The sequence below is a fragment of the Cannabis sativa genome, chromosome 1 (assembly GCF_029168945.1).
Source record: "Cannabis sativa cultivar Pink pepper isolate KNU-18-1 chromosome 1, ASM2916894v1, whole genome shotgun sequence".
Lineage (NCBI taxonomy): Eukaryota > Viridiplantae > Streptophyta > Magnoliopsida > Rosales > Cannabaceae > Cannabis > Cannabis sativa.
The window spans coordinates 29,573,544-29,589,610 of record NC_083601.1 but is presented as its reverse complement, the minus strand read 5'-3'; the positions used below and the strand labels follow the sequence as shown (position 1 = coordinate 29,589,610).

The following is a 16,067-nucleotide window of genomic DNA, read 5'->3' as shown; positions in this document are numbered from 1 at the left end:
TAATTCCTCTCACTTTCAAACTTACGAGTTGCATATAGATTCCAGTCACGCTCATTGTCTCGATAGTAAAAAGTTGGACAGCCAGAGATAGAGGAAGGGATATTACCAGATGAAGGATCTTCCATGGGCTGCTTGCCTTTGGCAGCAGCAGAGGCCTTTGCTGCAGAAGCAGTTTTCGAGAGAGGAGGCTCTGGCTCGAGTTTTGTGTCCTCACTGTCCTTCTCAGTATGTAGAGATACTGATTTGTCTGAAGAGACTTCCATTGGATCCTCTTCTTCTGAACTGGAACTCGAGGAAGCCGAGGGAGGAGTAGTCTTGAGTTTCTTCTTGGCTGGAGGAACAGTCTTCTCTCGAGATTTATAGGCCTGAAGTTCTTTCTCAGCCGAGGCTTGCTGGGCTCGAGTTCGAGTTGAAGGGCCTGTTGGAGTGGTGCCAGCCATTGATGCAGCAGGAGGAACGACCAATGGAGGAGGAGATTCCTTAGAGGATTCGGATGAGGAAGTCCAGTGCGATAGGGCCTTACCGATTTGCGAGCAACTTGCTTGGGAGGACGTTTTGGCTTCACGGCTTGAGATTCACGGCGGGAAGCGATGAATCTCCAGGCTTTGCAACAGCAGGAGGAGGAACTGAGGCAGCAGGGGGTGCACTAGAAGGAGTTGGAACGGTTTCTTCTAATTTTTTAGAGTGCCCTAGATTCTTGGTTCTCACCATTTTGAAACTGAAAGAGAAGATGAATAGTGTCTGACAAAGAAACAAGAAACTAGGTTCGGGTAGGTGGAGAAATAAGTGTCAAAATTTGGTTTATATAACCTTGGAATCAAAACAAGAAAAAGGAAACCAATTTTGAAAATTCAAATGGTAACCGCCAGCCCATGAACCAAAAGAGGAAACCGCCCACTTCTCAACTCCTTTCCCTTTTCCCTTTTTTTTTTAAAAAAAAAAAATAAAAGGAAACTAGAAATGCCAACAAATTTTTCCAAAAATAAAGCAATCTTTCAAGAATAAAGACACATTACCATATAAAGATTAATCTTTACTTGGAAAAATATCATAATAAATCAAAGAAAGAATGAATGTTGATACTTACCATTTATGCACAAGATTTTCCTTAACCCATGAAGCAAGTCACACGCCTCCCTCCTTTTTTTTTTTTTTTTATTTTTTATTTTTTTTTTTAAAATTAAAACCGAAAATAAAATATAATGTGTACAAAGAGTATATGTGATTCGAATCAAGCAGAGAAATCAAATATCATTGACAATTGACAAAGTAGAATACATGTTATGCTTTTAAGGAAAATAACTAATTAGAATCTCATGAAATGATCATACTTAATTGATGTTGAGGAAAAAAAATATGCATGTTACTGAACATTGTGAACCAGGATTATTAATTTAATTTTAATAGAGGAGACTTACAGAGTTGAACACACTTGTCAGACATAAGTGTGTGCAGTGAAAATAGGATCATTGTCCTTGGCAAGATTTTTCATTTTCGCCTTTTTCAAATTGATCCCGCAACTGGATGCTTTCACACCATACTGAAGGTAGCCCTTTTCTATGGTAGTGCATCCTCATCATAGTTGCTAATTACAATGTTCCAGCTTACTCATCAGATGGCTTTCACACCTCAGTATGGGTAGCTCTATTCCAGCAAGGGGCCTGACAAGAATGAAACAAAAATTGCTCAACTCTGTATAAGAACATTATTTAATCCCAGACACAAATAAAGAGTAACATGAATCTTTTAACACAACATCACAAAGTATGATCAGACTGAGATCCTAACTAATTATATTCCAAAAGCATAAACATGATTTGTCAAAATACAATGATAGAAGATTAAGAGCTAGATAATAATCACATAATACTATTGTACACGAATTATGAACAGATAAAATTAAACAATGCAAACTCCCAAAGACTTTCTGAGGGAGTCAAAGCGACTTGCATCTAGGGCCTTTGTGAAAATATCAGCTAATTGTTTTTCAGTATCAACATATTCTAATTGAAATGATTTATTTTCAACAAGTTCCCTGATAAAGTGGTGTCTTATATCAATGTGCTTTGTTCTAGAGTGTTGAACAGGATTTTTGGAAATATTTATGGCACTAGTATTGTCACAAAAAATAGTCAAAACACCCAAATCAAACCCATAATCAATCAACATTTGTTTCAACCACAATAGTTGAGTGCAACAACTGCCAGCAGCTATGTACTCAGCTTCGGCAGTGGATAAGGAGATGGAATTCTGTTTCTTGCTATGCCAAGATACTAGATTATTCCCAAGAAAGAAACACCCTCCACTTGTGCTCTTTTGATCATCAGCATTTCACCTTGATACGCATCACTAAAACAAGCAAGATTTGAATTGGTATCTTTCGAGTACCAAATTCCATAATCGAAGTGCTATTAACATATCTAATAATCCTTTTTACGAGTCGATACATGAGATTCCATAGGATTACTTTGATATCTAGCACACACTCCCACCTTTGTAACATATATCGGGACGACTAGCGAGTTAAATACAAAAGACTTCCAATCATGCTACGATAGAGTGTAGTGTCTACCTTTACTCCATTCTCATCTTTTGTTAATTTCAGTGTGGTGCTCATAGGAGTACTTACCTGCTTAGCCGATTCAAGGCCAAATTTCTTGACAAGGTTCTTAGCATACTTGCTTTGAGATACAAATGTAGCTCCTTCCATTTGTCTCACTTGAAGACCCAGAAAGAAATTAAGCTCACCAACCATGCTCATTTCAAATTCACTTTTCATTTGATCAACAAATACCTGCACTTCATGGTTAGATGTAGAACCAAAAACTATATCATCAACATAAATTTGAGCAATGATAAAATCGGATTTTATATGTTTGATGAAAAGAGTTTTATCCACACTACCTCTGTGATAGCCATGAGAAAGTAAAAATTGAGTCAACCTTTCATACCAAGCTCGAGGAGCTTGTTTCAGACCATACAAAGCTTTTTCAAGTTTGTATACATGGTCTGGAAATTGAGGATCTTCGAATCCTTTTGGTTGCTCAACATAAACTTCCTCATTCAAAATACCATTTAGGAAGGCAGATTTCACATCCATTTGAAACAATTTAATATTGAGAATACAAGCAATACATAAAAGTAAACGTATTGATTCTAATCTTGCAACAGGAGCAAAAGTTTCATCAAAATCAATACCTTCTACCTGTGTGTACCCTTGTGCCATCAAACGAGCCTTGTTTCTCACAATTGTACCGAACTCATCACTTTTATTTTTAAACAACCACTTTGTTCCAATAACATTTATACCTTTTGGTCTTCGGACCAAAATCCATACCTTGTTGCGAACAAATTGGTTGAGTTCCTCTTGCATTGCATTGAGCCATTCCTCAAAGGTCATGGCTTCCTTCAAATTTTTCGGTTCATATTGAGAAACAAAGCAAAGAAAGCTGATTAAATTAATATACCTTCTGCGAGTTACCATGCTTTCTTCAGGATTTCCAAGGATGAGATCTTTTGGATGATTCAGTTTGACTCTGGTGCTTGGTTCTTTCTGAATAGAGTCAGTGATGATGTTTGGATGAGTCAAGATAGACGGTTCTGGTTCTCCAGTTTCAGTTGCAGCAGCAGATTCGTCATTTGCAGCATCAGCAATGGGTTCTGCTGCATCAGAATCTGTTGTTACAACTCTTGGAGGAGTATCCATGAGACTATCTATCTTGGCTTCTGTGGAAAATTCTGAAAAATCTCTAAAATCATCAACAACCACATTAGCTGATTCCAAAACAGTTTGAGTTCTCATGTTATAAACACGATAAGCTCTACTGTTTAAGGAATATCCAATAAATACACCAACATCACTTTTAGCATCAAATTTACCAATATGCTCACGATCTCTATAGACATAACACACACATCCAAAAACATGAAAATGACTTACATTGGGGCGTTTACCTTTCCAGATTTCATAAGATGTTTTTGAGGTACCTGGACGAATAAACACTCTGTTTATTATGTAGCAAGCTGTGTTAATAGCTTCAGCCCATAAGCGCTTTGTCAATTTCTTGCTATTTAACATCACTCTTGCCATTTCCTGCAATGTTCGATTCTTCCTCTCAACAACTCCATTTTGTTGAGGAGTTTTGGGAGCTGAAAATTCATGAGTTATACCTGTAGACTTACAAAAATCATCATACACAGAATTTTCAAACTCCTTACCATGATCACTTCGAATTCGAACTATTTTCCCAATATTACAACCTTTCTCAACTCTTAATCTCAGACAAAGAGTTTTAAATGCATCAAAAGTGTCAGATTTTTCTCTTAAGAAATCTACCCAAGTAAAACGAGAGAAATCATCAACACACACAAAGATATATCGTTTACCATTCAAACTTTCAACTTGGATTGGACCCATAAGATCCATGTGAAGCAATTCCAATACCTTTGAGGTATTGATATCAGACACAGGCTTGTGAGTGATTTTTAATTGCTTTCCAAGTTGACATGGTTCACACTTACCTTCACTTTCCTTACCAAGCTTGGGAAGACCTCGAACAATACCTGCATTTGACAATTTTTTCAGGTTTTTAAAATTAATATGCCCAAGCTTGGCATGCCACGGATACGTGGTGTTGTTGATAGCCGAGTGACAAGTAAACACGGGGGTTAGAGTGTAACGGCTTATCATTGGATCGAAATCCTTGCAAGATACATTCATTGTCATCATTCGGAACATAACAATGATCACTATCAAAAGAAACAAGTAAACCTTGATCACGCATTTGGTGATGCTAAGTAAATTAGCCCTCAGTCCTTCAACTAACATCACATTTTTCAGTCTAGGTAACCCTTCAAAATTTAGAGTTCCCATACCAACAACTTTTCCAGATAAGCCATTACCAAAAGTGACTTCTCCACATTGCATAGGCCGAATGTTAGTCAAAAAATCCTTGTCACCTGTCATATGTCTAGAGCAACCACTGTCAAAATACCACATTTGAGATGCGACGTTTTATCAGAAAAACCAGCTAGACACTTCTTTTTCACCCATATTTGTTTCAAACCTTTATGTTTCTTTTGAGATTTTTTCAAATTATCAAAATAATTTGTTTTAAACAGATTATTCAATGTGAAACATTTAGGTCTGATATGACCTTTTCTACCACAAAAATGACAAATGGGAACAAATCTTTTTACCTGAGATCTTACCCTTTTTGAAAATCCTGGAGATTTTACAGCATCAGAAGCTGTTCTTGCTGCCACAGGCTGTGACACTGTTACGGCAGAGTTTGTAGCCTCAAGGTGATTCGTTAGAACACTAGATTTTACAAACTTCGTGACTCCAGAACTTTCCATTCCATTAGAACCAAGGCCTGCGAAACCTCTCTGACCTGCATTCTGAGCTTTTTCAAAAATAGAAGATCCAGGATTAAGCATTTGAACATTTTTCTTAAAGTTTTCAAGTTCCTTCTTCAATAGAGAGATTTTTTCATCTTTATCACAAAAACTTGTCTCATATTCTTTTATTTTCAAATTACACAATTCAATCTGATGAGACAATTTTTTATTCAATTTATTCAACTCTCTATTTTCAGAAGCAACCTGAATCCATTTTTCATACATGACTTTGTATGATTCAGCAAGAGATTCTTCACAGATTTCAGACTCATCCGAATCTGATTCCTCTTGTTTGGTGGTATTATTCAGACATACCAATTTATCTTTCACCTGTGAATCACACAACACATTAGTCATAACAGAGGTTAGGGCAACATTTTCAGTAATATCTTCATCACTTTCGGTTTCATCATCACTCCAAGTGACATTGAAACTTTTCTTATTCTTTTTCAAAGTGTTTGCACACTCAGCTTGAATATGCCCAAAACCTTCACATTCCCTGCACTGAATTCCCTTTTTGTTAGAGACAGATGGTTTAATGAAAGTATTACCTTTTGAACCTTTCGATATATTCTTTTTATTTCCCATCTTTTTCATATATTTCTGAAAATTCTTAGTTAATAAAGCAATCTCATCATCACATTCACTATCAGAATTTTCATTATCAGCAACTTTCAAAGCAATACTTTTACCTTTATCAGTAATGGATTTGGGTTTGTCCTTTTGTTTAATCTGTTGATTTAATTCAAAAGTACGTAAGGAACCCATCAATTCTTCCACTTTCATAGTGCTAAAATCTTTAGCTTCCTCCATTGCCAAAAGTTTAGTATCAAACCTTTCTGGAAGAACTCTAACAATTTTTCTCACAAGAACCGAATCATCAAGCTTTTCTCCAAGAGCAAAATATTCATTAGCAATGTCAGATAATTTTTCATAGAATTCAGTTAAAGTTTCATTATCAGACATTCTAAGCTCATCAAATTTAGTTTGAAGCATGATAAATCTAGATCTTTTCACATCAGAAGTTCCTTCAAACTGAGTTTGAAGTATTTCCCAAGCTTCCTTAGCAGAAACACAAGATGATATAAGTTTAATGAAACCCTCACCTACACCATTAAAGATAGCATGCAAGGCTTTGCTATTGTAGGCAGATAGTTTATCATCTTGATAGACCATTCCGGTTCGGATTTTATTATAGTATTACAGTATCTGTCTCAACCGGAGGAGACCAACTTTGATAGAACCATTCTCCACGCCTTCTCATCTTGAGATTTGATGAAGGCCCTCATTCTAACTTTCCAATAAGGATAGTTAGAGTCATTAAGCAACGGTGGTCTAGAAATAGAACTTCCTTCTGCAAAAAATGACATTCTAACAAAAACGTTATAGGACCACACTAAGAGTTTAGTGTCCCGCTCTGATACCAATTGAAAAACTGTGTTTTTGCAAATGTCAGTTGTATATAAGAAAATATAAAAACTGTAAGCGTTTGCAGCAGCAGAAGGTAATTCTGCTACAGCAAAACTAAACAGGCAGAATATAAAATATTTGCAGAAAAATAAATAACTTGACACAAGAGATTTATACGTGGTATCAGTGTTCTCACGAACACTCCTAGTCCACGGGGCCACGCCCAGAGAATGAAATCAATTAATAAAGTATCAAAATTACAAAGACAATTGACTTAAACAAGTTTAGACTCCCTCTAAAGTATTGCCGCAATCCTTTGTAATCCACTTTATGAATCTGACTTCTTGAAACACCTTCAAGCCCGAACTCCCTTCGTCTTTGAAGTGTGAGTGCTTACTTCCTCCCGAAGTAAGGCTTTAGCAAGTCTTCTCCCGAAGACCAAGTGCTTACTTCCTCCCGAAGTAAGGCTTTATCAAGTCTTCTCCCGAAGACCAATCTCTTGTTCAGTCAAGTAGTTCTTCACAACCTCTAGGATAGAGTAAGAATAGAAATAGAACAACTAGAACCTAGGTGAACAACTAGGCTCTCACAAAACAAAGAAACACTCTCTTCTCACAAAAGATAAATGTAAAAAAATGAATAATGGAAGAGGTAAATTCGAATGGTTGCTCTCTAGGCTCTATTTATAGATCATAGAAACCAAAGAGGCAACCACAAGTTCGAATTAGCAGCTGAACAAAAACTTTCCAAAAGAAACACGATCTGCTACATCAGATTCGGTTGCTGACGAAGCAGATCTGCCCAGAAACGGGAAACTTACTAAAATCGGGACCGATCTTCTTTCAATGCTTGATTCCTGCCAAAAACAGATTAGATATTCTGATTGTATCAAGATACAATCGAAATCAATAAGGAAAAGGCAATAAACAAAGTTTCCCTAAAAAAGACAACTTTCCAAAAGAGAATTCCTTCTCTTTTGAGTAGTTTTCAACAAAGGAAAGTTCAGCAGAAAGTGCAACTTTCCAAACAAGGAAAATGGCAACTAATAACCGAATAAAAGAGGTAAGATTTCGAAAATGAATGCATAGCAATCTTACCATAAAAAGGAAAAATTATTTTGTCACCTAACTTGCCAAAAAAGGACTTTACACCTTCAATAAGGCCTCACAGATATAAATTACCCCCTCTTATCTTCTTGACAAATAACATTGTTAAGATCTCCAATGACACACCAAGGTAACGAATGCATAGCATGAAGATCCCAAAGAAGGTTCCAAGTTTGAATTCTCAGGTTTCTTCAGGGTTCACCGTTCACACCAGTAAGTCTCCATGCTGGACTGTCCCTAGAAGTAATAATAATATCAATGTGGTTTTGAAAGTAATCCAAAGCACGACCCTTGATCTTTCCAAAAGAGTGCTAAACCACCTCCTATCCCTTGGCCTTCACACAAAATTTTCCTTCAAAGCCCAAACTTCTTCCTACCCAATCCACTCTACTTTTGAGACACTTAGTTTCACAAAGAAAAATAAATCAGAGTTTCTTATGAGATACAATCTCTTTAAGGAATTAAAAAAGTCCACAGGTTCCCAAGCCCACGACAATTCAAACTTAGTACATTCATAACTCTGGGCGACCAAGTAAACCAGGACCCTCCTCAAACAAGTTTTTTTGCAAATTATCACAAGTGGTGCCCACCTCCATATTTTCCTTAACAAATATTTCTTGATTATCTTGGCCCATAACTACATCCACGTGTGGAGATCTCTCACAATTATCTAAGGACAATCTTCTCCTTTTTTAATCACAAATTAAATGGTTGGTTTCGTTAAATAAATTCTCCTCATTTAAGACCATCGTTGACTTTCCTGTGTCCTTAATCTTCTCTCCTACTGCATTAATCACACCAATACAATCTCTGATTTTCTCCCTTGATCTTGCGACATTACCATCCGAATTTCCTCTCTGATTGATTTCCCTCAAAGGATTCTCATTAATGATTACCGTTTGTCCAGTTGTTGTTGTCACTCCGGCGAAAGATGATCCAACACCACCAGTGTTTGTAGCCATTTTTAACTTCAGCCATCTTGCATCGATAGGATGTGTTCTTCTTCTCGGTGCAACCTTCATTTGAAGGCCATATGATTTTGTAAGTAAGTGACTTGGCGTATCAAAAGTTTTCTCGCAAAAATATTCTGAATGGCCTAATATACCACAAACAAAGCAAAAAGTTGTCAAATTTTATATTTAAAATTCACGTGACATTGCAGACCATTCTTTAGTTTCAACTTTTTCCCTTTTTCAAAGTCAGATCAGCCCGAACTTGAACTCCCACCCTTAAGAATTCTCTCCAAACTCCTGCAAAATTATTTGGATCCCTCTTGACAAACTGGTCAATATAATTCTCTAAATCTCGAACCACTCTTTCTGATATGAAACCAGAGATCATATCTTGTAGTTGAACCCAAAATTCCAATCTATATAGAGTGATGAAATGTGGATTCTCGCCAGTTTTGAGCCTCTCAAAGACTAGAGGTATTAAACGTCCATGGACTACCCTCCATAACTCGTTCAATATCTATTTCATGATAGAATTAGAAAAAAAAATCAATTCGGTTCTAATTTTTTAACAAATAAGCCGCGAACAGGACACCACAACAAAGCCATCTTGTGTTGCATCACTTGAAAATCAATGGTGCGATCTGTAAGGAACCTACCAACCAAACACCAACAATCATCAAATTCAAGAAAGTCTACTGTATCTTCCTCATAAATGAGAAAAGCATATCTTCTCTCAGATTCATGAAAGCATATTGCTTATCCATCCCTATATCCATTTGTTGTCGAACATCCATAATAATCAAAAGAGCCAAGCAAAATAAAATTAAACTAAACAAGACACCTTCATAAGAATAACCTTACCATGTCAAAAAAAAATAAGATCACAAATATATGGGTTGGTGATTTTAATTTTGACAAGATTAATAAATGAGTCAGGTTTAAGTTTGATATTTGCTTGTAACACCAAAGAGCATCTCTAATAGAGGCCAACACAGTGAGAGACCCAAATTTTTTAATTTGTAGGAGCTTATTTATCATAAAAAAAAATATTTATACTTATATTATAATCATTATTACTAAATTTATTTAATTTTGTAGGGGGTTTTTCTACTATTTTAGTCCATAATTATCAAATTAAAAAATTTACATTTAATTTTTTAAAAAGTAATATTTTTGTTTGTGATAGCCCCCACATTAGTATGATTGGGTCTTGTCTCTGTCAACACCTAGTTCCTAAAATACACATCATCCTAAAATATTATTTATTTATTTGATCTCTCCTTCCCTTAAGATTTAACACATTTTCCTACAAAAATTACATTAGTGGGGTAACTCTAAAAATTACATACCATGGTCTCACATACAAATATTTAATTAAATTTTATAATTATATATGTTCTCTCAAAAAATTAATTGGTGATAAAGTAATTTTTCTTTTTTAAAAAAATAAATAATATTACATTACCATTACTCATTTTGAACAATAATGTTCATAAAATTAATTTAAAATGTTGACTAAAATGTACATGTAACAAAAATCACTTTATGGGCAACTTTTATTGAAGATGCTCTAAACCTTGATATGACATGAATACGACCCTACATTAAACTCAAATTAAATTTTTAGCTCTAAAGTATGAAGATTCTCTGATTGTTCGATCATCATGATCGGATCTGAAAACCTCATCACACACTTCCAACAACAATAATAACCACACACAAAAAAAAAAAAAAAAAAAAAAAAAAAAAAAAAAAAAAACACACCAACAAACAAATATCTCTTCTCTTCACCTTAACAATTTGTTTAGAAATATTTTATTTTTTTTAAAGGAAAAATTTATACTATGGAGTTCTTAGCATGTATTCGACCTAATTAAGTTCCCACATTCAATTTTCCCATTCCTAATTACTTTCGCACACTACTATATTTGGTATAATATATATAGTTAATTATAATATTGTTTTTTGTTTTTGTTTTTTATATTTATGCAATATAAAAATAAAGAAAAAAAAAACCACTACCATATTGAGAACCACTCCTCTCTGCTGAATGTTTGTTGAAAATGAAATAAACAATGTATAAATAGAAGTTGTTGGAAATTATAGAAACCAACAATCCAAATTTGAAATGAGCACATACATATAATTATATATAAATAGTAAAAACTATAACCCATGATTATGCATGCCACATATTTCCTCTGCTGCCAAAAACCATTCTCTTTCTCTATATTAAATTCAGACAAATACTTTCTGCATTTTTGTATATAAATCCTCCTGACCAAATTTCTCTCTTCCCACCATTTCAATCCAAAAAAATATATATCTATCATTATTATCTTCAATTTGAGGTTTGGTATATGGAAAAATCAGGTACAGAGATGCGGAGGGTGGTGGTGGTAGGAGGCGGTGTAGCTGGTTCTATTGTCGCTCAATCTCTCCAATTTTGTGCTGACGTCGTTCTTATCGACCAGTAAGTCATGCATATTTCGTTATTGAACCAATTCAATATCTGTTCTTATACATTATTATTTACTCTAATGTTCTAGCTCTTTCAATTATGATCCTTTTTCTGTTTTTGTAATTCCTTAAGTATTAAATAAAAAATTATTTTTATTTTCGAATTGAGGGAAAATGGCTGGTACGTACGTAGCTAGCTTGATGATGAGAAGTTGAAACATTCATACATTGATTATGTATTAATTCCTTCTCAATGCTGATTTCATTATTATTGAAAATGAATAACCAGGAAGGAGTATTTCGAGATAGCATGGGGTACGTCGAGAGCTATGGTAATGCCATCATTTGCGGAGAGAATAGTGATTAATCACTCTGATTATCTTAGAAATGTGAAGATTGTGGCATCAACTGCAGTTGATGTTACAGATACGCAAGTTTCCACCGCAGATGGCCAATCTCTTCCCTATGATTATCTTGTCATAGCCACCGGTCACAAAGACTTTTTTCCAAAAACAAGAGAAGAAAGGCTAGGTCAATATGAAGCAGGTACTAATTTATATTATGTTAGAATTATAAATAAATTGAATTTTATTTTTATTTTTTCGGCTGTAATTTATAAATATTCATTAATAGAATGTCATTGTATTATTATAACATGTTTTCATTTTGTGTGTAGAGTATGAAAAGATTAAGTCGGCGAATTCGATTTTGATAGTGGGAGGAGGGCCAACAGGGGTAGAACTAGCCGGTGAAATAGTTTATGACTTTCCAGAGAAGAAGGTGACAATGGTGCATTCTGGGGCAAGGTTACTAGAATTTGTGGATTCCAAGGCTTCACAAAAGGCATTAGATTGGTTAATATCAAAGAATGTGGAAGTTCTTTTGGGTCAATCAGTGAATGTGGATGGTGTATCTGATGGTCATTTTCAAACCTCTAAGGGAGAAACTATAAAAGCAGATCGCCATTATGTTTGCACTGGTAAACCAGTGGGTTCATCTTGGCTAACTGAGACTGTTTTGAAGGATAGTTTGGGTATTCATGGGAGGTTAATGGTGGATGAGCATCTCAGAGTCAGAGGCCATAAAAATGTCTTTGGTATTGGTGATATCACAGATGTTAAGGTAATATATAATTAACTTTACTTTCTTTCTTTTTTTTGGGGGTATTATATATTATTGTTTTTACTATATATATAATGTGTTGTGTGTAGGAGAGGAAGCATAGGTATATAGCACAAAAACATGCACAAGTGGCAGTGAAGAACTTGAAGGTGTTGTTAGTGGGAGGGAAAGAGAGCAAGATGGCAAAATACAAAAACTTTTTAGAAGCCACACTTGTTTCACTTGGGAGAAAAGAAGGTGTAGCTCAATTTCCATTTGTGACTATTAGTGGATGCATTCCTGGCAAGATTAAGTCTGAAGACTTGTTTGTCAGCAAAACTAGGAAACAGCTTGGTCTAAAACCTGATTGCTAATCCTACAATCTCTCTCTCATTTGGTTTCTTTCTCAATTCTTTTTAGGCAATGTAATTAGTTGGATTTTTTTTCTCTTACATGTTAATTATAGCATTTATAATGTGTTTTGCTTAATTGTCAACACTACATTGAAAACCAATAATATATATATTCCTCGACCGTAGAGACTAGTATGCCATTTTTAATTTTTTTTTTTTTTTTTGAAACATGAAATATCAACTTCATTGAAATAGAGCATTCAAATTACAAATGGGCATGAAAGTCTGCCAGAACATCTACATCATGAATGTTACGATCTGAATAGAAACAAGAGCGCCTAGCTAAGAAGTGGGCAACTTTGTTTGCTGATCGTCTAACAAAACAAAAACTAACATTAGGTAGAGAGGATAAGAGAATTTTACAATCATGAGTAATCAAGCCAAAGACAGAAGACATTTGCTGATTACTAAAGACCGCTTGGACAGTGAGTAAGCTATCAGTTTCCACCTCTACCGAATTCCAACCTTTATCTTTGAGCCAACTGAGTGCTTCCTTAACCCCCAGGGCCTCAACAACCTCAGCTGAGAACGAGCCATGATAGTACTTAGCCACGAAGTCAATGACTCTGCCTTCTGAATCACAAGCTACAATGCCAAACCCATATGCATTATCTTTCTCAAAGATAGCCCCGTCAACGTTGATCTTGATCGTATTATAAGCAGGTTTAGTCCAATGCTCAAAGTTGTTTCCATCTCCTATCAAAGAAGAGGATAACAAACTTGTTTTATCTTGAGCTTTTAACCAGTGATCAAGAGTAGTCCACGCTAAAGAAACAACATGAGAAGATGAAGAAGCCTTTTTGTCCCAAACTAAAGAATTTCTTGCCTTCCAAAGTGACCAACATAGCGTCACAACACGGCAAGAGATGTCTTCATCAAAGCCATTGAACACATCATAAAGGAATTGTCCTATGGTTCCAACGAAGTTAGCATGGGTAACAATATCAGCCTTTTGCCAGCAGCTAATTGCAAAGGGGCAACTAAGTAATATATGCGAGGCAAATTCAGCATCATGATTGCAAACAGGGCACATAGAAAAAACACTTACCCCCTTAGAGATGAGCTGGAGACAGGTAGGAAGCACATTTGAGACTGCCCGCCACATAAAGTTCTTCACTTTAGGAGGTATTTTGAGGTGCCACAGTTTACGCCAAAAGCCTGAATTGTCTTCCCCAGAACAACTGTTCTTCTGGCTTTGCAGCAGATTGTAGGCCGATTTGATAGAATAACCATTTTTAAATTTATTGGTGGTGTTTTTAACATGAAATTATTTGTGTGTACATGCATTATGATAATAACTACTACAAAAATATTTTTTTTAAAGAAAGATAAACTTTATTAAGACAAATCTGTTGTTATAAAAGAACTTAAAAATTGAGTACAAGCATATGTTTAAACACAATCTCTTAAACTAGTAATAGAGGTTGTTATTGTGTGAGCAACACTATTTACTGATCGCATAATGGCGATGCAAGAACCACTACCAACAACAACTAATAAAGAATAGATATGTAATAAAATAGACTGAAAACTAAAATTAATGTGGAGCTTATTAATCTAACCAATTGTCACAGTAGAATCACTATTAATAATTGAGATACTGAAACCAAATTGATGCACGAGAGTCAAACCCAGACGAATGGCAAGCAGCTATGCCATATTAGCAGAGAAATCCCCTAACACACTTGAAACCACACTAACCAAACCACACTCTCTGCATCCCGTAGCATTCTCCCAAATTCGACAAAGCCCCTCCCCGAAACCACCAAAGCATCTGTCGCAAGAGTAAAGGATTTAGGGGGAGGTGACATCTATCGAGTAGCTTAGTAAACTGCTGGGTTTGCTGGATCCAGTTTCAAATGAAGACATTGTCGACCATACTCCTTAAACTCTGCCAGGTGATTATTGACTAAGTCTGGAATAATATCCAATCTTGACTGCTTGTTACCAAATAATACTGAGTTTCTATCATACTACAACCATTAAAAGGTTGTCATCATCAATTCAAAAATCTCACGAGGTAGCCTATCAAAGAGAAATAGAAGAATTTTCTGCATTGGTCCACTTACACATCAACGGAGCACCGACCACACCTCCAACTATTGCCACATTAGAATCAACCCAAAACAGAAAAATAAAACATGCTGAGAAATTTCGAATTCTTCCCGCATCAAAAACAGCAAAGAGGTACTAAAAAATGTTTTTAACAATACTAATTAAAAAAGTCTAATTAAATCAAACTAAGGGTGACGTGTTGATAGGTCATGTCGAGGGTTAGGTATTTCAATTAATAAATACCAAATCTAAACCTCACCTATTTATAAATGGGTAGTTTTCACTTACATATCTTTATATCTTAAAAGTGCCTATCTAACGGCATTTCTTGGTTTAACAGAATATACCATAAAAATAAAAGAATATTCTGTTAAATTTAACGATGTTAATAGGTCCCGTTAACAAATAAACCTAATAATTAAACCAAAAAATTAAACAATTTTTTTTTTAAATTAAAAAATTAGCCACATATTTGTAACCAAGTTCTCGACTGCCTACGAACCCGCAAAGTCGTTGAATGTTATCGACGATAACCAAGGTGTAACCAAGTTCTCGACTCAAACTTGGAAATTCATTCAGTGTTATCGATGACTCGTGCAGTCATTTTCAAGTGAGAAAAACTCAGTTTAAATGGTGAATAAATTGAGATCGAGCTGTTATTGATGACTCGTACAGTCATTTTCAGGTGAGAAAAACTTAGTTTAAATAGTGAATAAATTGATATCCAGCAATTCTGATTTCTCCAACAACTTTTGATGGCATAAGCCGCAGGGTCGCAATTCAAATTGAAAGAAAAAGAGAATGGGAGGACGATACCTGATACGATTAGAGTTCAAGATATATACTTCAATTATAGATGAACACCTTTATGGTTTGAGTGAGTAATTTCTAATGGAGGTTATGAAATCTTTTTAATTGCATGTTATTGCTCTGTTCTTTGGGAAGCTCACGATTCCATAAGGAGTTTTCACTTATTATTTTCTTAATTAAGTTTCTTCTTCCTTTTGTTTTCTTTTTTAATCTATTCAATTAAGGTTTTTTATTTTTTTAATTTAGATTTAAGTATTTTTAGAAACTATTATGCAAGATTTCCTTTTTATTTATGCCAGTCTTTCGTATGGCGTTTTTTAGGTCTCTATGTCATATAAGATGATCAAATGATATTTAAG

General features: G+C 35.1%; 1 protein-coding gene across 2 annotated transcripts; it reads left to right on the top strand.

Moving 5' to 3' along the window:
- Positions 1 to 10,926: 10,926 nt before the first annotated feature.
- LOC115707104 (uncharacterized) lies at positions 10,927 to 12,963 on the top strand. 2 transcript variants are annotated; one of them, XM_030634951.2, is made up of 4 exons: positions 10,927 to 11,342; positions 11,619 to 11,875; positions 12,006 to 12,451; positions 12,541 to 12,963. In XM_030634951.2, exons 1-4 carry the CDS (start codon positions 11,230 to 11,232, stop codon positions 12,802 to 12,804), a joined length of 1,080 nt encoding a protein of 359 aa, XP_030490811.1. In that variant the 5' UTR covers positions 10,927 to 11,229; the 3' UTR covers positions 12,805 to 12,963. The 2 variants fall into 2 exon arrangements, with proteins under 2 accessions (XP_030490811.1, XP_060963337.1); XM_061107354.1 differs by having other exon boundaries at positions 11,210 to 11,346.
- The last annotated feature ends 3,104 nt before the right edge of the window (positions 12,964 to 16,067 follow it).